The sequence below is a fragment of the Haliaeetus leucocephalus genome, unplaced genomic scaffold, assembly GCF_000737465.1.
Source record: "Haliaeetus leucocephalus isolate CR32 unplaced genomic scaffold, Haliaeetus_leucocephalus-4.0 Scaffold840, whole genome shotgun sequence".
In the NCBI taxonomy this organism is placed as follows: domain Eukaryota; kingdom Metazoa; phylum Chordata; class Aves; order Accipitriformes; family Accipitridae; genus Haliaeetus; species Haliaeetus leucocephalus.
The window spans coordinates 2,242,912-2,265,754 of NW_010973276.1; the positions used below are offsets into that span (position 1 = coordinate 2,242,912).

At 52.9% G+C, this 22,843-nt stretch overlaps 1 protein-coding gene across 1 annotated transcript in view; it reads right to left on the bottom strand.

The window, feature by feature from the left end:
- Nucleotides 1-22,253, bottom strand: part of RPH3A (rabphilin 3A) — a 24,148-nt gene extending 1,895 nt beyond the window's left edge. Inside the window, exons 1-17 of the mRNA XM_010582271.1 lie at nt 22,177-22,253; nt 21,622-21,636; nt 20,674-20,817; nt 12,476-12,605; nt 12,086-12,172; nt 11,412-11,577; nt 10,927-10,968; nt 8,321-8,473; nt 6,778-6,852; nt 6,548-6,607; nt 6,256-6,477; nt 5,106-5,185; nt 4,645-4,719; nt 3,336-3,445; nt 2,602-2,728; nt 1,937-1,993; nt 1,588-1,739 (exon numbers count right to left, since the gene is read on the bottom strand). Of these exons, the coding sequence (XP_010580573.1) occupies nt 1,588-1,739; nt 1,937-1,993; nt 2,602-2,728; nt 3,336-3,445; nt 4,645-4,719; nt 5,106-5,185; nt 6,256-6,477; nt 6,548-6,607; nt 6,778-6,852; nt 8,321-8,473; nt 10,927-10,968; nt 11,412-11,577; nt 12,086-12,172; nt 12,476-12,605; nt 20,674-20,817; nt 21,622-21,636; nt 22,177-22,253 (1,772 nt within the window). The remainder of the gene's footprint in view (nt 1-1,587; nt 1,740-1,936; nt 1,994-2,601; nt 2,729-3,335; nt 3,446-4,644; nt 4,720-5,105; nt 5,186-6,255; nt 6,478-6,547; nt 6,608-6,777; nt 6,853-8,320; nt 8,474-10,926; nt 10,969-11,411; nt 11,578-12,085; nt 12,173-12,475; nt 12,606-20,673; nt 20,818-21,621; nt 21,637-22,176) is intronic.
- Nucleotides 22,254-22,843: the final 590 nt, after the last annotated feature.

The following is a 22,843-nucleotide window of genomic DNA, read 5'->3' on the forward strand; positions in this document are numbered from 1 at the left end:
GGGGAAAAACCCCAATTTCCCCCCCCCCCCCCGCCCCGGATTGCCAGATGAGACATGGGAAACCAAAAAGACCTGCTTTGCACAGAGCTCAGCAGAAACCTTTCTGGGGGAGCATCTCTTGCTCAGAGCAGCTGGGTAACATTCAGACGCTAGAAAGCGGTGAGCCTGCACACACACTCTTGATGTCCTTCCAAACCACACATTGGTCCCAAGTCTTTTTTTCCTCCAAGCCATGCTAAAAGAAATGGTTGTAGGTGTTTTATGGAAAAAAAGTGGATGAACTCTGCATTTCGCTGCGGAGGAACCTGCTGACGCTGATGGGAGAGTGGCTGAAACAGCCAGGGAACATGGAAAATGAGCAGCCAGGTTGGTCACCAGCAGACAAGGGCAATCACATGGCCAGACACCGAGCCTGACCACTGGAAGACATACAGAGGTGGGAAGAAATATGGAGGAAAAAAAAAAGAAAAGAAAAAAAAAAGCTAAAAATAGCCCATTAGTGTTTAATACCACGCAGGCTGGTATACTCAGCCAAGGTAGGTTCACCTAGAGAACACGGAGGAAAAGTAGGGCTCGGGCTTTGCAGCCTGGCTGCAGACCCAGAATTAAATTGTAGAGTTGGCGTTAATTAGACCTGTGTTGGAAGTTGATTTAAAAATGGAAAAGTACCATCTTCTGTTTATGGGAATGGAAAATATAAAAAAACAAGAGTCAGGCTAAGAAGGAAAACTACTCAGTTCAACTCAGCTACAAAAAGATGTGCAAAATGTTCAACACAAGAGTTATTGAATGAGTTTTAGGGAGAACAGAGGTTTTTTCTGAAGGCAAAGAGAAAACAGCAATGAAAACCGCAGGCAGGAATGACTGCAGGGTCCTCTCTGTGTTGCAGTTTATGAGGTTTGAGTTAATATTATATTATTCCCCCATGTTCACAGGAGCCACTCGACAAGCGCTGCCCCCCCATCACCTGCCTCCGCAGCTGAGAGCACCGATGGGTGCACTGCTGCTCCAGGAGACCTGCTCCATGTCACAGCAAGGCATCACCAGCATGAACCGCAGCAAACGCCACTGTCTGTATTAATTAAGCCGATTTGTTTGCAGTGGAGACATGGCACAGGAGAGAGACAGCCATGGCAGGGCAGTCCCTGGACTCCCGGCTACAACGAGCATGTGGGCTTATGGGGCAGCAAGTGGGGCACGTGGTTCCCATCGTGCACAGAGGGAAGTCAAGCCACCCATGCCCTGCAGGCCTGGTGGGTCAGAGCTGGGGAGGACCTCTTGTCCTCCAGCTTTGCAGCTGTGAGGTGGCTGTTGGGTCTGTGAGTTTGGGAACCTACAGGGAGTGGATGGATCTAAAGGCTGGGTCAGTCTCACCTAGCTTCAGCCATGGTGGGGGCATTACCACCTTCCACAGGCATTGCTGGTGGGCAGCTTACTCCTGCATGAGGTCTCAAAGTGCTTGGGAAACACTTTCCTCTCTCCAGTGGTTTTGGAAGGAGCTCTCAGCCCATCAGCTACTGCCCAAGGACAGCGGGTGGCTCCATGACCACGTGTTACCGCAGTACACCAGCCCCAGCTCCCACTTACAGTTTAACAAAAGGGTCTGAGTATCCGTTGGCGTCCATGGCTGCTAAATGCACACAGCGTACGATGCCGACAATTAGGCCACCCTGCTGGGTGCTGTACATAAGGGAGACGAGGATCTTCCCACGCTCCTCCACATCCCCGCCACGATCTACCTGCAAAAGGAAGCGACCAGAGATGGGGACACAGGGGCTGAGTGAGGAAGCCGGTCAACTGCAGAGCAGATGAGACAAGATGGACACAAGGGAAACTTGTATCCCCGGGGCGGCGGGGGAGTGGAAAAGAGGGGCCCATACATGAAAGACAATGGGTGAAACATGCACAGAGCATGTCGTCCTCCAAGGACTCTTACCTCCTCTTCATACAGTGCCATCCCACGGGATGAGCCAGTCGTTCCAGCACGCTTCATCTTGAATGGGGAAGGGAAAAAGAGAGACTGCCATGAGGAACCGCAGCTGGGAGAGGCACCGTCCTACAGCAAAGACACCCCCAGAAGCCCAGCCCAGCCCTTTTGCTGGCCTCAGAAGTGGAAGAGAGCTCAGGTACATGCATCTTAGGGACATGGTTTAGTGGTAGACTTGGCAGTGTTAGGTTAATGGTTGGACTCGATGATCTTAAAGGTCTTTTCCAACCTAAATGATTCTATGACCTGCTCCATCAAACTGCAGCTCAGCAGACACAGCTCTGGGTAGCAGAGCTCGGGGATGAAGCAACCTGCCCTCTCCTCCACAGTGACATACAACAGCATAGGCTGGCAACACCAGCAGATCTGCGGCCACTGGAGAGGTCCCTGGAGTCACTTCCCCTGGATTCCCACCATGCTCTTATCTCCTGGCCTTGACGTGTCACATCAGCCCAGACATGGGTGGGAATCCAACTCCTAAAGATGCCAATGAAGTCAGGCACCTACAGCTCTTGGCTGGTTCCAGCTCCAAGCTCACCGCTAACTCCTCCAAATGCCATTTATTAGCAACCTCAACATTAACAGTAGCAGAAAGAAATTTCCTAGAAACTCACTGGTATTACTCTCTCCAAGCAGATGTTGAAGTTCTTTTTCTGATTGGCTTTGAGTTTTTTCAAGGAAACTCTAGTTTCTCCAATAAACTCATTGTGGCCAAATTTGTCTTCATCACACACAGAGATCCTGAAGGGAACAGGAAAGGTGAACATCAACCAGGCTGGAGCAGAAACTGACTCTGGAGCACAAAACCACTCCTGCAAGGGCACTGCTCAGGGGTGGACAAAGCAAAGCACCACCAAAGCCTCCACCCATCTGGCTCTCCTCTGACCAAAAGCAGTCAGAAAACCAAACTTCTGGTCTGCCAGAAAAATCAACATTTTTAATACGTGCTCTGTGATGGGGCAAGAAATCAAAAGGTGGAAATTTCCTGTAGGAAGGAAATGCCAAAAATTTTTAGAGACATCTGAATATTTTGCTGGGACACTGTCAAATCACGCACAGATACGCAATATAGCAATCTCTATGCTGATAATAATAGTAATGCCAATAATTTAATATTAAATGACAGGGTCAAAATGCCTTTCTTTCTCTTTTAAAAAAGGACCATCAAAATCAGCATGTTCACATGAAGCATGCTGATTTTGACCAAAACCTCTGGATTTCCAGGTGCTCTATCAACACCTGCACTTCGCTGCCAGTGCCCTCCTGAGGAAGGCTGGCTTGCGATGCTCCATGCAAGGAGACCCACAGTCCCCACCACACCCCAGGATACCCCAGCTCCTCTGCTTGCCTGAGGGTTTTCCTTTGCATGTCCTCATCTGTGATGCCGTGGTACACCAGGGTCTCATTCCACACAGGGTTACGGGTGTTGCGCAGCGTCTTCGTCCTCAGCTTATTTGACTACAGCATCAAAACAAAACACGGCATAATGACACCCCTGAACTCCTCCCCACCTAAATTTCGGCTCCTGGCAGAGGAGTGTAAATTAGATGCTCCATCACCTCTGGCTCACAAGAGGTGGTTTGACCAGGCTCTGCAGGATGTCATCGCTGCCTGCTGAGGCTGTCGCACCAGTGAGCCATCAACTCCAGGTGAACATCACCAACCTTACAAGGTGGACCTTTATGCCAGCACCAGGGACCCAGTTGCCTGCAGTGGCCAGGGCAGCATTCGCTGCCCAGGTTTTTTCATTGTCTGGGGTCTACTCCCTCAAGGACCCTTGTACAAGAAAAAGTTGCACAGGGCAGGCTGTGTGGGGCTTGGGTAATGGCTCTTGTGGTCTAAAGGAGATGACAGCTTGGGAAACAAGGAGCCCTGTCACTTGTTCATGGTTCTTTCACAAACAGACATGCAAAATAAAAAAAAAAAAGAAAAGAAAGATCAGCAAACAAGAGAGCAATAGAAATCAAAGCAATTCCCAATCACGACACCTTGATTTACTCTGCACAAGACCAGGAAGTCCCTGCACATAAAGTAAACCTGTAAATACCAATCCAATGGTTTTATTATCAGTTTTCCCCCTTGTTTTACACTTAGCTTCTCTGAGCAAAATTCAGCTGCAGGAAAAAGCTTTGCAGCCCTCAAGCAAGGCTCCAGCACCCCTTGGGCACTGGGTCAGCGGTAGTCATCCCTTCCTCAAAAGTTTCCCCACCAAGATCAGCTTAGCTGGGCTAGGAAGTGAGATTTCCAGGGCTCTCTTTGATGGGAGGGAGTCAGAGTTTACTCAATGGTTATTTCTTCACAGCTCTAACGAGAACATGCTGCAGCGTCAAAGCAAATGGATTGTTCAAACTCAGGTAATAATTAGATTTTGTGTCAGATGTTTTGCAATGCATTAACAGTGTCACCTCCTCTGGAGCTCCCCTCCATCCCTAAGAAGAACCCTGTCTACAGGATGAGCTGTTCCTTGGGTATGGGAGAGCATCTGCAAGCATCATCACTTTTCAGAGATAGCTCCGGGGTAAAATAGCAGCAGTGAGCAACTGCACGGAGAAATCAAGGGGAGGATGTCTGACGCAAGGAAGGGACTTCAGGGGGCTTCGAGAAACCTCTGCTCTTTCTCCAGCCCAAAACCACATCCAAACCAGGCAAAGCCTCACCTTGCTGGCTCCAGGCAAGAGGTGCAGTTTGACATAGGGATCTGCCAGACCGTTTGAGTCCATTGGTTTTAAACCCTAAAAGATAATAAAGAAAACATGGTGCATGAATCCTCCTTAAGCACAGCCAGAGAAGAGAAAAAGCTACCCATCAAGCAACTCAGTACAGAGAAAATGTGTTCAGCAAGCCAAGACCCTCATTCTCTGCCCCGAGCACGTGTGGGTGCCACAATGTGCTGAAAATTAGACCCACTCAAGGAAAAGCCCCACAGACATCTTGGATCCATCCAAGGAAAAGCCCTACAGACCTCTCCTTCCCAGCCAGGAGCAGCGGTGCCAGCAGGGCTGGGCTGGCTCTCCCGGGGAAACAGACCCAGCCAACAGCCACGCTGCTTCCATCCCATCGCACTGGGGGAGCTGGGAGCCAGACAGACTTAAATTGGTGAAAGAAGGGGACCACTTACTTTGGCCTTGATGAGGGTGCAGTGCAGGGAGCTGTTCTCCTGGTCGTAGAGCAGGCTGAACTCCAGCGCTCCCAGCGTAGCTGACAGCGAGAGAGAGGAGGAGGAGTTGGAAACAGGACCTTGTTAAAACCCTAGCCAATAACCGTGTTTAATCAGCCCTGATTAGTAATAATTAGAAAGGTTTGCGGCTCAAATGTAAAAGCCAATTAATGCATGTGAGACTCCGCTGGCATCAGCCAAACTGCCACACACAAATCCAGCCAGATTCACGAGCTCTGGTCATCAAAGCTTTACAAAGCTGGAACTGCCCAGGGAAGGCAGTTTGAAGCTTTTGAGCCATCTTTAATACTCACTAAGCAAAGGACAGTGTAACCCTACAAACCCTTCTCAGGACAATGCCACCCCAGGACCATCCTGAGAAGGTGTTTCAGTTCGGGTGGCCAGCATGTCCTCCTAAGGCTTGGGGCTCGGCGTTTGGCCCCTGTTTTGCTTGTTGGAAACCAGCTCATGCTTGTCTTCACATGCTCACTGGGAGAAGATCACAGGGAGGAAGGGTTAGCACAGAACCTCAGCTGGGTCCATCTGCTCCTATCCCAGCATAGATATCCAGAGCAGCTCTTCCCATCCTGGGTGGGAACAGGCTGGACAGGCAAAGCACTGCCCTGCTACAGACGCTCACCCTCATGCAGCAAATCCTCTTTTAGGGGAGCAAATAACTGAACACTGAGATCTCATGGCATAAAGGTACTGAAGCCACCAAGCCTTTCCTACAGACAGGTCCAGTGGCATTTCTCACAGCAAAGGATGCTCTGATGGAAAGAAGCAGCTGCCTTCAGGGCTCAAGTTTGGAAATGGGAAGGTCATGTGAGCACAGAGCCTAAACCAGCACTTTTCAGGGCTCAAGTAATTTGGTGCAAAACCAACTGAAGATCCCACAAGGTGTGCTGAACTAACCAAGCAGGGACAGCCTGTGAGACCCTGCCCCAGCTTGAAGCCCCACGGGGAAGCAGCATTCCCTGACGATTCTCCCTGCCAGAGGCCAATGACCTTACAGTGCGAGTCCCAGTCCTACAGCAACCACCTCCTCAAAATCCCAGGTTTCCCAATGAAACTGCTCCCTCCCCTCTGGCCAGGCACCCCGCGTACGTACTGCCTTCATCAGAGTCGTAGCTGTTGGCATCCTCCTCCTCCTCCTCCTGGGGCGGCTGCCGCAGCGGTGCAGCAGGCACCGGGGGGACGGCAGGGGGCTGTGGGAAGGTGGGGGGCTGACGGGCTGGCCTCTCCTCTCTGGCGGGGGGCACGGTGTAGCCCCCTCCTCGCTCCTCCCTGGTGGCAGCACGGGCTGGCTCCGGGGGTCCCAGTGGTGGGGTCTCTGCGGGAGGGACCCTGTTATCCCCTGGCACGCTCCGCCCCCCAGTCCCTCTCAGGCAGCCGAATTTTACCTTGTCTCTCCGGGAACCGGCCAGCCGCCCCGGGACCCGGTCTTCCCGCTGCTGGCAGCGCTGGGGACAGATGCACCATTACCTGGGTGATGCTCTCCATCCCTCTCCTACCCCAGCGCTGGCCCAAGGAGGGGGGTCCCACCCCATGGCAGGGCATTGGGCGACTCCCCCCAGGGACCGAGCATCCTGGCTGTATCCCCATCACATCCTACCTGGGGGTGCTGCTGGACCAGGAGCAGGAGTGGGGCCAGCAGCGGCTGGCGGGGGTGGCCGTGGGGCTTGCAGGGAGTTGGTCCGCTTCACACCTGCAAGGAGAGGGGAGGATCAACAACGGCGTTTCAGGCCCCAGGGGCTTTGCCTGTGTTGCAGAGGGGGTTACAGCTGGAATTGGCCAGGGAAGGGCAGCCAGAGTCAGTAGAGAAGAGAGAGGTTTGACGGATGGATGGAGGTGGTGGGATAATGGCTCAACCCCACACAATTTTGGGGCCAGTGCTGTGGGGAGCAGGTGCAGCCCGGGCTGGAGCAGGGAGCACTTCACTAGTGGGAACTCCGTGCTGTACCGATCCATCTGCAGAATAGGGACATGCAGGAAAGGTGGAACAAGGAGGATGGATGTGGTTGCAGCCAGGCACTGGTCTGAGCTGGAAGGTGAACAAACCCATGAGGATCGCTGCGATGCCCATCACAGCCCCATCCCCCTGCATGCCTGACTGGCAGCAATGCCCCAGGACCACCACTGCACAGCGTCCCCCCTGGGGTGCATGCACATCCAGAGGCAGTGATGGGGCACAGGTACACCCTCACAAGGGTTATCCACCCAAAAATGAATTAAAACACCGGCTCCCTACAACAGAAGCACAGGCAGCCCTCTCTCTAGTTACTACCCAACTATCCTGCCATTAAATATTCCTTTCTTTCCCAAGGAATTACAAAGGATTTGGACATTTTCCAGCCATTTTTAAGCTTCACCAGTTAAATTCGCAAGCTCAGCTCCTAGATGAAAAGTGGTGTCTGCAAGTACCTTTCCCTTTCTGGAGGCACCTAGGGAATATCCAGGCCCCACCGAACACTGTCAGCCACCCATTTGTATCACAGCCATTTACAATAGCTTGGAGCACATCAAATTTTCGTGAAGCAAGAAACAATATCCCCCGCCAGCGAAACACAGGCTCCCATAGGCAGGGCTGGCCCATGCCTACTCCTTTCAGCAGCACCTTGCAGGGCATGTGCCTGCCCTGGCACTGGCAGGGGGGGCAGGGGGCACAGCAGCATGAAAAATGCTTCTGCTTAGGGTCCCAACTCAGCTGAATTGCATCTCTGCTTAAAATTAGCCTGGTAAGCACCAAGCCCACTCCTTTCTTCACTTACAGCTCTTGCATCATGCATGGGGCTTTTCAAATTCACGTCCTTCCATGGGCCACAAGATGCCCCTTTGCAGGGAAAAGCACAGCAGGATCCTGCCTCTCCTCCCTGCACGCAGGGGAAGGGACAGGGATCCCCCTCCACACCTCCCCCCGATCCCACTAACACCCTGGACCTCCCTATCAGCAAACCCCACAAAGCAGTATAAAACAGCAGACGAGCGGCACGGGAAGCAGGCACTGGTGCTCTGCGGCATGAAATCCCTCAGCATCATTTAGCACTGCACGCCAAGCAGATATAACCCTCGTACGGCTGCCGGCTTTGTGCCCCCCAACCCTCTCCTTCCATGCACGCAGAAGCGTGCGTGAGCATGCAGAAGCGTGCACGAGCACGTGGAAGCGCAGCTCTCACCAGGGCTCCTGCTGACCCCACTCTCAGCAGCATGGTCGCGGCTGTGGGCGTCCCCGCCGGCGTACTCACTGCCACCCGGGCCCAGCCTGCCCTCGGCTGGCTTGCGGCCGGGCGCCATGTAGTTCCCCCGGGCAGCCGCCGTCGCATCACTGCCTGCGGGGAGAGGGATAAAGGCAGCAGTGAGACTCACACCCCGACCACCCATCCATCCCCAAAGCCAGCCCTGAGAGGAGCCGCTTGGGTGATGCCCAGACTGGGCACAAGCAGGAGGAGGAGGAGGATGGGTATGGTCACTGCAGAATCACCCCCAGAGCATTGGGGACTGCCAGCCATCCGGAACCTGCGGGGTGGCAGGAGGGCTCTGCACCATCAAACTGGCGCACAAGGACACAGCAAAGCATGGGGACACCACAGGACGAGAGCCCCATGGGAAAACAAGACCAGAGGCATCCATCAGCTGGTCCTCAGCACCCGTCAAACCCCTAATGGTGTTACAGGTCCACGGTCCCCAGGACAGGGGGATCATATTTTCTTTTTGCTGATCACCTTCCATTTATTAGCAAGACAAAGGTGACAGCTGCCTTTGCCTCTCTCTTCCATCCACCCAGCAGCAGCCGTCCCAATGGATAAATCCCACCCGCACGTGCCAGGGTGCCGAGACCTCTTTGTGGTGATAAATTGCAACCCACGGATGTGATGGAAAAGTTCTCGGCGCTCACCTGGCTTGTGCTGCAGATGCCAGGTATAAATCTTTGCTGTGACATAAATGGGATGTTTATCCTTGGCTGGGCTGTCAGGGTCGCCAGGCACAAGGAGAAAGCAAAACGCAACAGATTGCAGGAGGGGGGGGGGGGGGGGTAAAACTGCCGTGATACTGAAGAGGAGGGGAAATGAGCATCCACAACCAGGAGCCCCACGGTGCAGAAATAGCAATGCAATAAATAATTTTCCCAGGGAGCTTTAGGAAAATCATGGGCATGTCATGAGCATGCTGATCATCAGGAGGGAGCTACAGAGCCTGACAAACCCTCCCCGACTAGCAGGCGAGCCAGCAGCTTAATAAAAGCAGCCTGTTGTTGGGCCGGGAAGCTTAACGGCACTAGTTACCATCGCAATTAAATAGCCTTAATTAAGTGGTTTCCCCAACTGCTGCTGCGTGGGAAGATGAAGAGCATCACTCGGCACAACCAGGCTGGGCACAGCCTTGCCAAGGCTCAACTGGAGCCTCCCGCCGGTACTGGGAGAGATAGCGTGGGCTGCGGCTGAGCCCGGGTACCCCTCCGTCGGTACCCCCTACCTGGAGCTCACCCCGAGACCACCACCCAGACACGCAGGACGCGTCCCCATTGCAAGCGATGCTGCAGGGTGGAGGGAGCACGTCTCGGCACAAGGCTGTGCCACCCACCCTGCCCACTGAGATGCTGCCTGCCCGCAGCCCACCCAACACGGAGCGAAGCCGCAGGCAGCCACAACTGGGAAACACAACACGGCCCTGGGAACTGGCCGTTAAAACCTCCTGCACATCGAAGGCCATCTGCCAGCTGGGTTATGGCTGCCAAAACAGACCGTGGGCTAAAGGAAGGGTGGGATGGAGGGGACCACTCCGGTGGGGGGTTGTGTCCTCAGCCTCCCCCGCTCCTCCTCCACACAGCTGAGGAAGGGGAGAGGAAGAGGAGGGTTTGCAGCCACTGGACTGTTTCCAGCATAATCATCGCCCATCCAGGAGCAGCCGGTGCTGGAGGAAGGGTCAGGTAATCTCATCACCTCGGCACTCCGATGCCAAACTCTGAAAATGGGGGGCTATTATTCAAAATTGTCTCCCAGCAGCATGGCCAGCCAGGGAGCAGCAGGACCCCCGACCCCAGCTCCTGCCAGTGCCAGCAGCAGCATCTGGGGGATGCGGGTCCACAGCAGCACAGGGCACGTATGAGGTTAGAAATTGGTGAGCCCTGGTGAGGAACATGGCTTCATGCCTGTAAGCAGGAGGCACTGATTGCAGCCGCTTAACGCAACCCCCTCAGCTGGCATCGCTATTAAACACAATGATGCGGGCAGAGCCTTGGGGGGCTGCGAGCGCTGGAGGGAGCAAGGTATAACCCTAAGAAAAAGGCTGCTGCATCCTCACCTTGCTTGGGTACCCATGCACAGCACAAGCCTGAGCGCAAGGCACCAGCTCCAAGAGCTTCGGTGGAGGAAACCTGGTGTGGCCAGAGCAGAGCAGCTCGGCTGCTCCATCCCTCGCAGACATGCACAAGCCCCCCCCAAGGCTCCTAAAGTTTCCACAGGAGGTTTTCTAAGGACTGTCATTAAATAACCAGAAAAACACCTGCCAATCAGCAGCAGGAAACGACACCTACAGAGGCAATTCTGCTCAGCGCTTTCAGATGCAGTGTTTCAGCCCAGGCGTGTGCAGTAGGTGGGGAAAGCCCCAGAATAACTCAGTCCCTGTGCGGTGGGTGGCAGCAGCAAGGAGAGGTCCTGCTGCTGCCGCTGCAGCCTCCCACGGGAAACCCTGCGGGAAAACACCACAGGGCAAGGAGGGAGGGAAAGAGGGGGTGCAGCACAGGCGGCATGGCACAGGGGAGGGTGCAAACGCCGGTGCTTACCATCGGAGTCCTGCTCGGCCGGGGGCCTGGCGTCTGCCTGGCCTTGAGAGCACAAACAGAGCAAGAAGCGGTGAAGCTGCAGCCTGCCCACCCCGCCAACACCAACCTGGGATGTTCTGCCGCTCTTTCCCACTTTTCCTCTTTTATTCTTATTTTTTCTAGGCTTCTGCATTGCCATATTCATACCCAGGTGATGCCCAAACCCCCAGCCGGGCACCCCAGATCCCCACCGAGGGCTGCTTGGCTTGAGGATGTCCCTGCAAACCCAGCCATCCCAACTTGGACAGCCTGGAGAAAGCCTCAGCAGGCAGGGAGGGCAGCAGGGCAATTTCTGCATCCTTTTGAAAACAGGCAGCAGCTATGCAACTGCTCTGGATGCTTTTTGCTAGGGCTCACCCTTGCAAACGATGGGGAGGACACCCAACACCTTGCTGGCAGGACCCCTGCCCCTTGCAATGAGGGAGTCAGCACCCGCTGTCACCTACCTCGGGTGGGTGCACGGGAGAGGAGTTTTGGGTCCTGGGTGGGTGGCTCCAACGGGCTGGGCTCACTCGGGGCTTGGGGTCCCTTGTTCTTGCTGACAGGCATCGGCTGGGGTAGCACTTGCTTGGGCAAACCCTTGAAGAACCAGGCACCGGAGCGCTTCCACACCTGGGGGGTGCAGGCAGCGAGGTGGCACCCACGTCTCAGGGGGATACTGGGTGCGGACCTGGCAGTCTTCAACCCCCTGCATCACCAGGGTCTTGCCTCCAGCAGGCAACACCGAGGACGTGCACCCCAGTACCCTGCAGCAATCCCGCATCCCCTCCTGTTAATTAAGTCTTCAGCTTTTGCACACTGTAGGTGGCAAGGAGCCGATCTCTGGCCACAATAGCCTCTTCAGCCCCAAGACTTTGTTTTCAAGAAAAAAAAAAATAATGGCATTTTATACAGAAAACAAGATCATCCTATAAGAACCAGGCTCAAGTAGCTTGGCAAGGTTTAGTGGTGCTGGGGGACAGGCTGAAGGTCCCTGGGAGCATCCCCCAGTCTGGAGCTGGTGCCATCTCAGAAGTTTGGGGTGGGAACAGAGCACAGGATGAAACCAAGGGCAGAGACCGTGTCCCCACTCTGGTGAAAACACCCGGAGCAGGGGAAGCACCCGGGCTGCCACGCTCACCTCCCGCTGCTCACTGCAGATCTTGCAGAGCCAGATGGCATGGGGCCGGCTGTTGGTGGTCTCCACCCCGCACTTGGTGCAGACGTTCTGCAGAGAAAGCAAAGCACCGAGTGGCAGCGGGGACGCCGCGGCCACCCAAAGGTCCCACCGCACCAGCACCACCCCTCGGGAGCGTGAGGTTTACGAGAGATGGTTAACAAAAGCTCTCCCAGCCCGAACACCAGTGACTGCAGAAACCCCCGGGGATGTCCCCTTGTGCCACATGCGGAGAGATGCTGGGCAATCGAAACACGCACTGAAAGACCGAGGTGCCCATTTTTGCACCAGGGGAGGGTGGTGGGTGCTGTTTGGTTCTGGGGGGCTGCAGCCGGGTGCAGGGAGATGCCTCACCTTCTTGCAGTCCTCGCAGACAACGCAGGCGGATCCCCGCGGCCCCAGCTGCTCCCCGCAGAGGATGCAGCGGTTCACCCCGTCCCCCAGCACGCTCCGGCGCATGTCCTCCAGCCGGGTCATGAGTCGCCTGGCAGAAAGGGGACAGGGACTGTCGGGAAAGGCACCACGCGGCCGGGATGTGGGAGTCCCGCTCCCAAGGGGCGGCTGCTGCCTTTGGTCCAGCTGCTCATTTTCCTGGTGCTGGTTCCAGCAGAGCCTCTCCTCTTCCAGCTACAGGAATGCAACCGGGAGAAAAGACACATCCCAGGGGACATGTCGGAGTATTATATTCCCCTACAGCTTTATATTGCGTGACTATTAACTTCCATTGACACTGCCAGAAAGCAGATACCGGCCCCAGCTCCCACATACACACACGTGCATAAAATCCATCCAAATCAGCACCTTTGCACAAAGCGGTTTGGCATCAGTGAAGCAGCTTCTTCCCCCAAACGGAAACCTCTCCACCCAGTCCCAGTGACTGCCCACAGAAGAGCTGCGAGAGGAGATCTTGGAAGGGCTCTGGCAGGAGGACTGAATGAATGAATTAGCTTTCTCATTTTCTAAGGAAAAAATTGTGTGTGATTTACTTTATGGAAATTCTTAGCCCTTTGAGTAAAATGTAAAAAGCCCACTGGAGAACAGACTATAAAAACACATCTGTTTACTGCAAAGGTAAAAAAAACCCAGTTAAGCAACTTCTGAAAAAAAAAAAAAAAAAGAAAAAAAAAAAAACAAACCAGCACTGGCAAAAGCAGTTTGCAACGCAGGAGCAGGAATGAGCTGCCTGCCGAGCACCCAAGAGCTGGCGGCGAGTTGTATGCTCAGTTAACCCAGAATCCTGGCCCTAAAAATAGCACTAGAAGGGGAAAAGGATGCATTATTTATGCCATTCAACAAGGAAGGAGAAGGAACGAAGAATGGGACGAGGAGACCCACGCCCACCGGAGAAAGCAGCAGGCCCCCTTGCCTGCAGGGCTGCCATCCTCTCCCATGGCAGCCTGACCCAAATCTGACAAAGCCACTAACACGGCATGCCATGTAAAACACCCAAGGTTTAAAAGACATTTTCCCACATGTCTGATGACAGCTTCAGATTTATGGCAGCTCGGCTGCCAACACCTCTGAATCGCTCATAAACAATATATGAGCTCCCCTCTACATTGGGTGCTTCTGCGGTTGGTCTCCAGCCGCTCGCAGGACAGCCAGCATCCCGTGGACTGCACGTAGAAAAGGAATAGCATTATTGTACATGGGTGCTTGGTAAAGGAATAGCAGCAAGAAGGGAAAAAATAAAGCATCATGGAATGCGCAACCTATTACAGTTCATAAAATGCCCCGCTGGAATCTCGCTGCAGTCAACGGGAGCATCTTGAAGCATCAGCCACTGAGTCAAGCCTAAAGCAGGGATGCGGCTCTGTGACTCAGCGCACATTATCCGACCAAAGCCAGGTTATTACGACATCTCATTTAGATGGAAGACATCGGCTATGCTAAAACCCACAGGAGAATTTCCCACTCCTCCCCACGCAGGGGCTGATCTCCCTGGACTCGAGTGCACTCAGGGCTGCTGATGTGGAGGTGCCTCCTGACAGTTATTAATGAACCTGCAGCCCACTCCCAGCGAGGAGACAGGAAAGCTCGTCTGGGCAGCCAGTGGAGCCAGACGGAGCCAGCAGTCAGGAGAAATCACTATTTTCAGAGTTACGGTGTCACCAGACAGCAGATGGGCGAGCTTGCAAGTTCCTTCAGTCTTCATCGCCTCAAGTTTCGGCAGCGACATGACCACAGGCTCTCTAAATAGAGCAATTCTGCTTCTCATCTTTTTGTTAAAAAAATAACATCCTCAGACCGCAGCGAGGTGCTTTAATGCCTTTCCACTTTGCTCTTAACGTGAAAGCTATCTGCTAGCCTAACTCCCTGCTCCGGCTTTCTTCCCAAGAGATGCGGCTCTCTATCCCTGTCCTTCAGCATCTGCTTTACAGATGATCCGTAGGTGATTTCTTCCTCCAGAACAAGTCAGCTCCTAGAGCCACCATCCGCCCTTGGTGCCCTCCCAAGCTCCGCGGCTGATACACCCTGCTGCAAACACGGAGGTCCCAGTGATTTCAAGAGAGCTACATCATCCCATAAACACCCGGCCAGCGACAAGCAGTATTTCTAATTAAAATCTAGAAGCTGGCTGTTCCCCAAACATTTAAATGAAATGAATCACACCACAGTTGTTCCCAGCCCACAACCCACCCCATGTAACGCAGGGTCCCCATGAAGAGCCCCCAAAAAGCAAATAACCGACAACATCCAGCTTCTGTCACAGCACATTGCTCCCACCTCGACAGGGGAAACATTTCTGGGGCAAAACCTTTCTCTTCCTAGCAGCAAAGCACATGTACAAGCCCCGTATCTTCTGCAATTCCACACCCCCCCACCACTCCCCCCCGCTGTGCTGCAGGAGCCCTGCTCCAAGAGAAGCAGCTTCCAGTTGGAAATCTGCAAGCCCAAACAAACTTATTATAGAAACTAGAACAAATGGCACAATCAAAGAAAAAAAAAAAAAAAGCAAGCCTTTGCATTTCAAGAGATTCATTATTTAGCTGTAAAATCTTTCCCAGTCTCTCATTTACCAGAAGCAGCTCTTTAAGACATTGGGGTTTTTTTAACCAGTGGAAGAGCTTCAGCAGCCAGTACACACACCTGTGGCACTGCTTTCAAATGAAGCACATTTGCCTAATTAAAACATCCATTCAAGCCAGAGAAATTAGGCTTTTTTTCCCCCAGTTCAAACATGGCCATAAGAGGACTGTATAAAAATTTAAATTTTAAGTCCTAGCATGAACCTGGCAGAAAGAGGGCAGGACCTGGGAAAGGGGCTATTGCACCGAGACCAGGGAAGCTCCTGGTTAAGGTGATAACTGGGAAGAAAAAGTCCAGGTTTCTCTTTGACTCCATCCAGCACCACCCTACACGCATGCCAGAGCCCCATGCACATGCTGTTCTCCCACTGATAACTAGAGGGATGCTCTGCTCTTGCCCCGGCAGCAGCTAGGAACAAGCTTTCTGCCTTCCCAAAATCTTTTCTCTCCCTCTCCCCTAGATATCATTTGTTTCTCATTTTTATTGCATGTAAAACAGCCATCCAGTTCATCACTTTCCCTTGCATGTCTCTAGGACTACAGCAACATCTTCCTTACCATTATACGCGCTTCAAAGTGCCCATCCCTCTGGCCTCTGTAAGACTAACTTCAAAGAGCAGAAAATATGCTTCAAATTGTTAAAATGGGGGAGCTGGCTAAGGCCGGCACCCAGGAGCCTCACCTCACCAGGAGACAGCCCTGCAGAGAGGGAGAGCATCCGTCATCTGCTAAAGAAATACATATTAGTCACTGATGGGAGCAAGATATAAGAACCGGGCAATACGCTATACCTGAAATGCTTAACATGCACCTGAGATGACAACAGCAATAGAACAGTCCCCTGATAATAAAATAGTCGCCTGGCCCCATAAATCCGGTTTGGAAGAGAAAGGTGAGCAGGTCCGGGGCAGCAAGGGCTGGTGGGAGACCTCCCCTGCCCAGGAGAGACCCAGGAGCCCCGGCGCAGGCAGGTGAAGGGCTTGCATTCTCAGCAAGACCTTCAAACATCTCCCACCATTTTCAGGCGGATGGAGGGTCCCACAGGGATGCAGCAAAGGCTGCTCACTGGGCTGAGGGACCATCTCAGGCTAGGCTGAATCCTAGATAGGATAAAATGCCGTAGCACTGCGGGTTTCATCTCTTGCGCTAGGACCAAAGCGATCTGGAGAGGGACAGAGAGTCTCTGGCATTAAGTGCTGATGATCTCGGGAAACAAGGCTTAACAGCGGGGCAGGCACGCAAGAGTTTGTTGCGTTTAAATATTCATTGCCACTCTGCAGAAATGAATGGCTAAAGACGTGTCTAATGGGTTTTAAATCATGTCAGGGAGGACACTTAATGCAGCAGACAACAAATTGCTGCATAGGGGTGGGAGAAGGACCAGACCTGCGAGGAAGGACCTGATCCAGGGCACCATGAACTGGGTGCTCCCCAGCCCTGTGCAGGGCCGGACTTAGTCACCACTTACGTGGCAAAAAGAAATTCAAGTAAAACACAAAGGAGGTCACAAAGTGCCTCCAGAATTAAGCACTGACTTTCCTCCGTGGGGAAATCATGTGCCTTAAAGGGCTGAATATTAAATTAAGGCTAATTTTAATGGTATAAGAGAGACAAGAAAAGAAGCCAAGCTACAAATTAAAGAAAACATAATTAAAATCAGGATAAAAAATTAGAAGCAATTTTCTTCCCTTACAAGCGCACAGGTAACTAAAGGTAAATCATCATTTGAGCTTTTACAGGTCAACTTTCAAAGCCCATCCTGTGCTGAGCACCCTCACTATGGAGGGAAGATGCCCAAGGAGGCCAGAGGAATTCATGCATTTCAGAGGGTCCCATTTCATGCTAGTGCATCACTCCAGGTGCTTGCTGCCTCCTGTGATGTGTTACAGAAGGGTTGTTATTTTGCAGGCTCATCCCAGTCTCAGAAATAACCTAAACAAAAATTCAAGAAGCATATGAGCTGTCTTCTGGCCACAAATTAACCTCATCTCTTCTAGAAGCTGGCATCTCAGGAGACATTTCTGTGTGCCTCCAGCAACTACCCTGCCCTTCCTGGCCCCTATTTTTATTTTTGTCTTGTCTGAACACGAGGAAGAAAATACAAGACTGTGGTCCCCAGAGAGCATCTCTGCTGCTGGCCACCGTGGTTAATGACTTAATCCCCTGTGACTTCAGCCATCTGCTCCAGCGTTATGCATGTGTTATCCCAGCAATAAGCAGCCAAATTAAAATGCAATTCTGCTTGATAGCTGGTCCTCTCAGAGGGAAGGTGAGAGGCTGTGACCCACAGCGAGAGAGTCAAACCATCGCACTTTTAGAGGGAAGGGAATAGCTGCTCCCAGGCAGGGGCACGGCCAGATCCAGGAGCAATGTGTCACATCACCCCTGGGAGAACTGGCTCCATGCCGTGAGGTGCTCTCCAGAAACAGCAGTTTCTAACTTTGTACAGTTTAAGATATTTTCTTCGATGCTGAGAGCATGATGGACCTCATTAAGCAGCGGAGCAGACTCGGTGGGTTATTGATGGCACCCAATTATAGGTGCATAACAGAGCCAATTAGTGCCTGCAGGTGCTCCCACATCAGCTAGGAGGAACAGGCTCCTCATGGACTGCAGCTGGAGCATCACCACCACCACCACCACCACTGTGGCACAGAGCCACTGCAGGGACCCCCCAAGCATGAGCCCAGGCCAAGCAGGGAGGGAGAAGGGATGAGAACAGATCCGTCCCTGCCACAAGTCCACTTTGCCCTCTGATCCCTCTGCCCCTCTGGCTTTCAGCCCCTGTGCCCCTAAACTGGCCCAAAGGATTATCCTAATCCCCAGGCAGTTGTAAAGTCCTTCATCAACTCACACTTGACGCGCTCTCACTGTATCGCTGTTTAAGATGATTTCAGCTCCTATTGTCCTTCTTTGTGCTATGAGACAATGACCCAGCCAAAAAAAGCCACACACCAAAGTGTCCCTGTCCTACAATCCTCATCAGCATCCAGATCACGTATCTTGTGGGCCTCCATCCACCCCTGGTGCTAAAAATAACTCTTTCACTAGATTAATTTGAGCTGGGTTTGACATGAAGTCCAATTCCACAAACATCTTCTCAACAAGCAGCATTGATTTGTTCCCACCCTGCCCTGGCTGGCCAAGGTAAGGTGCTCATGGGTTGGCAGATACAGGAGAGGGGACGCAAGAGAGCAGGAGATGGATGGCACTAAATCAGGAGGGACTTCAAGGCACAAGGATGTTCGTTTGCAGCCAGCACCCAGCTGTAGACGTCATGATTGCTCAGGTATTATATATAAAGTTCAAACGCACACCCTCAAACACATCTGCTCATGAAGACAGCTCCAAGTATTTACTACGTGTTTCCCCTTTGGAAGGCACATTCATTCATGCAAGCTATTCCTTATTTAACCAAAGCCAGGTTTCTAATGGATCTTCCTTTTTTTTGCCCCTTCCAGGAATAGAAAATCCCAGAAAAACCACAGAAAATCAGGCCTTCCAGCGGCATCTCCCTAGAGCAGCTTGTCTAACCGAGGGACACAGTCACAACCGCTGCATCCCTGCCAGAGGCCAGCCTGGCAAACCCGGATTATTTTGTAATATAAGGAGCTATTCTGGATAACGTCCGAGCAGCTCCTGAACGGGTGATTGTGTACGAGACTGATATAGACACTGTCCCATATTTCTGTAGCTGCACATCCTACAGCTCTTGTTGTGCAAGCCAACAAACACAAAGGAGCTGGCAAGGCTCCTGCTACGCCTACACGCAGGAGGCAAATCAGCTGTGACTGCACATCCGCCAGCCTTCTCCTGCTCTACTCCGAGTACGGCACAAAGTCCTCCGCCCAGCTTTTTCATGAATGAGGATGAGAAAACCTCCTCTGGCTCGACTAACGAAGGTAAAAGGGAGAGTTTCTGCAGGGTTGCAAACAGCTGCAGAAATCCAGGAAAAAAAAAAAAAAACAAAAAAAACCCCAAAACACCTCCCCCACTGCTAAAGTTGAATTAAGCATAAACCAAAGAGCATCATGTTTGGGGGTAATTCTTACTGGGCTGCAAATGGGCAAAGCTGGGGAAATGCTGTTTGCAAGCAATTTTGGGGAATGAATCCCCCACCATTCATAGCTACTTTCACCTGGTTTCTGCCAGAAAGCAGGGAGAGGAAAGTGTTGCACGTTGTAACGCCAGGCAATGCCAGCCAGGGAGAGGCAATACCTGCCTAAACTGTTCACAGACCCGCTCCTAACAAAGTATTTCTAAAAACAAATAAATAAATCCACCACTTCGGAGGCTACGGGCTGCAGCCACCGAGGAAGGCTGCGTGCTGCAGCTGGAGCTCCCATGACTGCATCGCAAATGCACACTCAATATTTAAGCATTATTAAGCAGCTGGGGTGATGGATTAAAGCTCCGGTTGCAGCATGAGGCTCTGTGGGCACAGACAGGTCCTCTCCGCATTTCACCAAGCAGCTGCCCCGCAGAGCCATGCGCCTGTTTGCTGAGCAAAGCTGTCCCCGAGCTACGAGTGGGGCTTTGACACTCTCCGAGGCAGTGGAGAGCACAGTTCCTGCCTGGGCCTGAGTATGTTCCCTGCAAGGAAAAAAAAAAAAAAGGACAGTCGATGCTTAAGCTCAGCAAGAATAAAATGCTCCTCTGTAATGAAAAAAGGCATGATGCCTGACAAACAGGATTTTGGAGATCCCCTCCGGAAAACCATCCCCAGGCGAGCAAGTTGATACCTAATTATAAGAATTATTTCGCCTGGCACCTTTGCCCAGGCAGGGTAGAGATGCAGTAAAAGCCAACACAGGCACTTCTGGCCCTCTGCTCCACACCGGGCGCATTGGCACCAGGGATGCTCCCAGCACCCACCAGGGATTGTGGGGACCCCACCACAGATTCAGTCAGGGCAGCGCCAGCCACCCCAGTCCCCCCAGGAGCTGGTCCCAACACATGGCCAGCCCCATGGCTGGGCATCACTCAGACCTATTCAGCTTCACAGACATCTCATTTCTGGGTAGCAGGAGGGATTAACCGCCGGGACACACAGCTGGAGGGGATGATGGATCCATCCGTGTTCCCGAAACAAGACAAAACACCTTTTGGTGAGCCGTGGCTTTGCCCGTGCTCAGGGGTGCTCAGGACTGGGCAAGCAGCAGCAGCAGCTTCACTCCCCCAAAATGAGATGTTATTAATAATCCCTTCTGGACGGAAAAAAAGAAATAAAACAAAATTGATGAGACTATAAATTCTTGGTCCAGAACACAGCAGCACGCTGAGCGACAACAGCACACCGAGCAGCTCCCTCCCCTGCTTACAGGTTCCTCCTGGCCAAGGACCAACGCCAGCTCAAAAAGATCCCCCGCAGGCTCCCTTTCAGGAGAAACACTGCAGTGCAGTAGCTGCTGGCCAGGAAAGCAGCCAAGCGAGCGCTTTCCCACCACGGGCACTGGCAAGGCTCGGGGTCCCTCCCGTCCCGCTGGTGCGGTGGTGCCCATGCCGCCGCCACCACCGCCTTACCCGATGCGCTCCTGCTCCATCTCCTCCATCTTCTCGGCCCGGGCGATGACTCGGTTGATGATCTCCTTCTCCTCGTCCGTCAGCTCCTCGCTCTTGCGCTGCCGGTCGGGCTGGCCGCCCCGTGCTGCCCAGCCGGTGGGGAGCCTGTGAGGAGAGGGGTGGGCTAGGGCTTCGTCCACAGATCATGTATGTGCATGCACATGCGTGCGTGCAACCACACGTGTGTGGAGGCAACAGCCAGGCACCAATTTCCAAGCACAGGAAGGAGGAGTACGATACCTCCCCATCCTCCAAGCTCTCTTCTAGCAGGAAGCCTGCAAATAGCCCCCACCCTCCAGGTGGAAGCTCTTCGTTCCATTTGGGGCGGGGGTCATAAGGAAATACTTGTTTCATAGGGAGAAAACTGATTTCCTTTTCAAAAATATTATTTCCACGTTAAGCATCAACCAACACAGTTAATTTTGTACCCTGCTCTCCACCATGTAACACCAGGTTTGCCAGCAAGCTGTGGTACCGGGGTGATGGCTGCACGAGTGGCTGGTTTTTTGGGTACATTTTATCAAACATGGGAGTTTCTCCTCTCCTAACCTCATTTCCAAAGATCCTTTCGCACAGCAAGCATAGCCTGGGCATCAGGCAACTCTAACCTGGTGACACAGTAACGTCTGCCACTCAGCCTTGCAAATTAGCAGGCAGCAGAGGGGTAACACTAACGAAGGATGCAAATGCCCCTCCTCCCCTCATCTTCCTGCTCATCTTGGGTCTTTTCCCCCTGGGCTGAGCAGACCCGCACAGTCTTAAACCTTAAATTCATTAAAACCCTCTGCAGTGCTTCCCAAAATTATTTGCTTTTTTTTGCATCCAGACCAAGGTTTTTCCTGTTCTCTCAAGACCATCAGAGTAGCAGGTAAAGAGCAATAGGCCAAAAAAAGCAAGTGAGATACTTACTGCTCCTTCTCGCTGCTAGGAGGGACAGAGAAAGAGAGGGAACAAGGATTAGGTGAGAGAAGGGATGAGGACAGCTCAGCCCAGACACAGCCAGCGCTCTCCCTGCCTTGGGGGTGACGGTCCCTGACAGCATGTCCCTCTCCATGGACCCCCGCTGCTCCTCCAAAGCAATGCGGAGCAGCTCCGAACACAAGCTTTGCCCAGCCCCTACATCGTCCGGGCACCCAAAACCAGCACCCATCCATGGGTACTGCCACCAACCATCCAGCTGGGATGGAGATCTGCCATGCGGTGGGATGCAGCATCACCCTACACAGCAGTAGCATTGGAGGGCGTCAGGACAGACGGATGGGGCTTCTCATGGGCACCGGGGTGAGTGCACACCCATGGGTCTGTCCCCACCACCTTTCTCAGGGGGTTTAGGAGGCAACGTGGCAAAACGTTCCCAGCCAACCTGCGCAAACCCAATTCCCAATGTCCCCCCAGAGAAAGAACTGGGGCGGCTGCACCCGCATCACCTCCCACCCCCCAGGGACCCCAGACCCCTTCTCTTACCTGGCCCGGAGAGACATGGTCCTGTCGCCGGGGCACATCCACCGGTCAGAGCTGCCGCCCACCACCGCGTCAGTCATTGCTGGCTGCCGAGAGGACGTGAGGACAAGCGGAGCGAGTTTGGGTACACCAGTGCTCCGCCGATGAGCGCCGACGCGGCACGCCAGGGAAGTCAATCACTTTGCTCGTCTGCCCGTGTTCTCAGGTAGCAGCGATGTCAACAAAGGTAACCTGGTGCTTTCAGCCAGGCTGTAGGGGGGAAAAAAAAAAACACCAAAAAAACAAAACCCACAAAATCATGCCAGGCAGGGCTTTATTTTTGGCATTAAGAGGAGTGAGAGCAGGGAGAGGAACAGGAATGTCACTTCAGTCACTGCCTCGATATCATGCACGAGACGCAGGAGCCTATAACCACCACCCTCCCAGGAGGGCAATGCAGCCACGCTCGGCGCGGATGTAATTAATGAGATACCCAACCTCACATTAATTATGAGGCTTCAGAGCTGGGAGGGAAGAGGATGTTTCCGTTTCAGAGAAAAATCTACAAACTAGGAAATTTTCTCCCCAATGCTCAGCATGTCTCGCTGTCCTCCCCCAAACCACATTCCCCCTGGATAAAACTCCTCCTTTTGCATTTTTATTTACTAAAGTTTTTGCCAAATGAAACCCG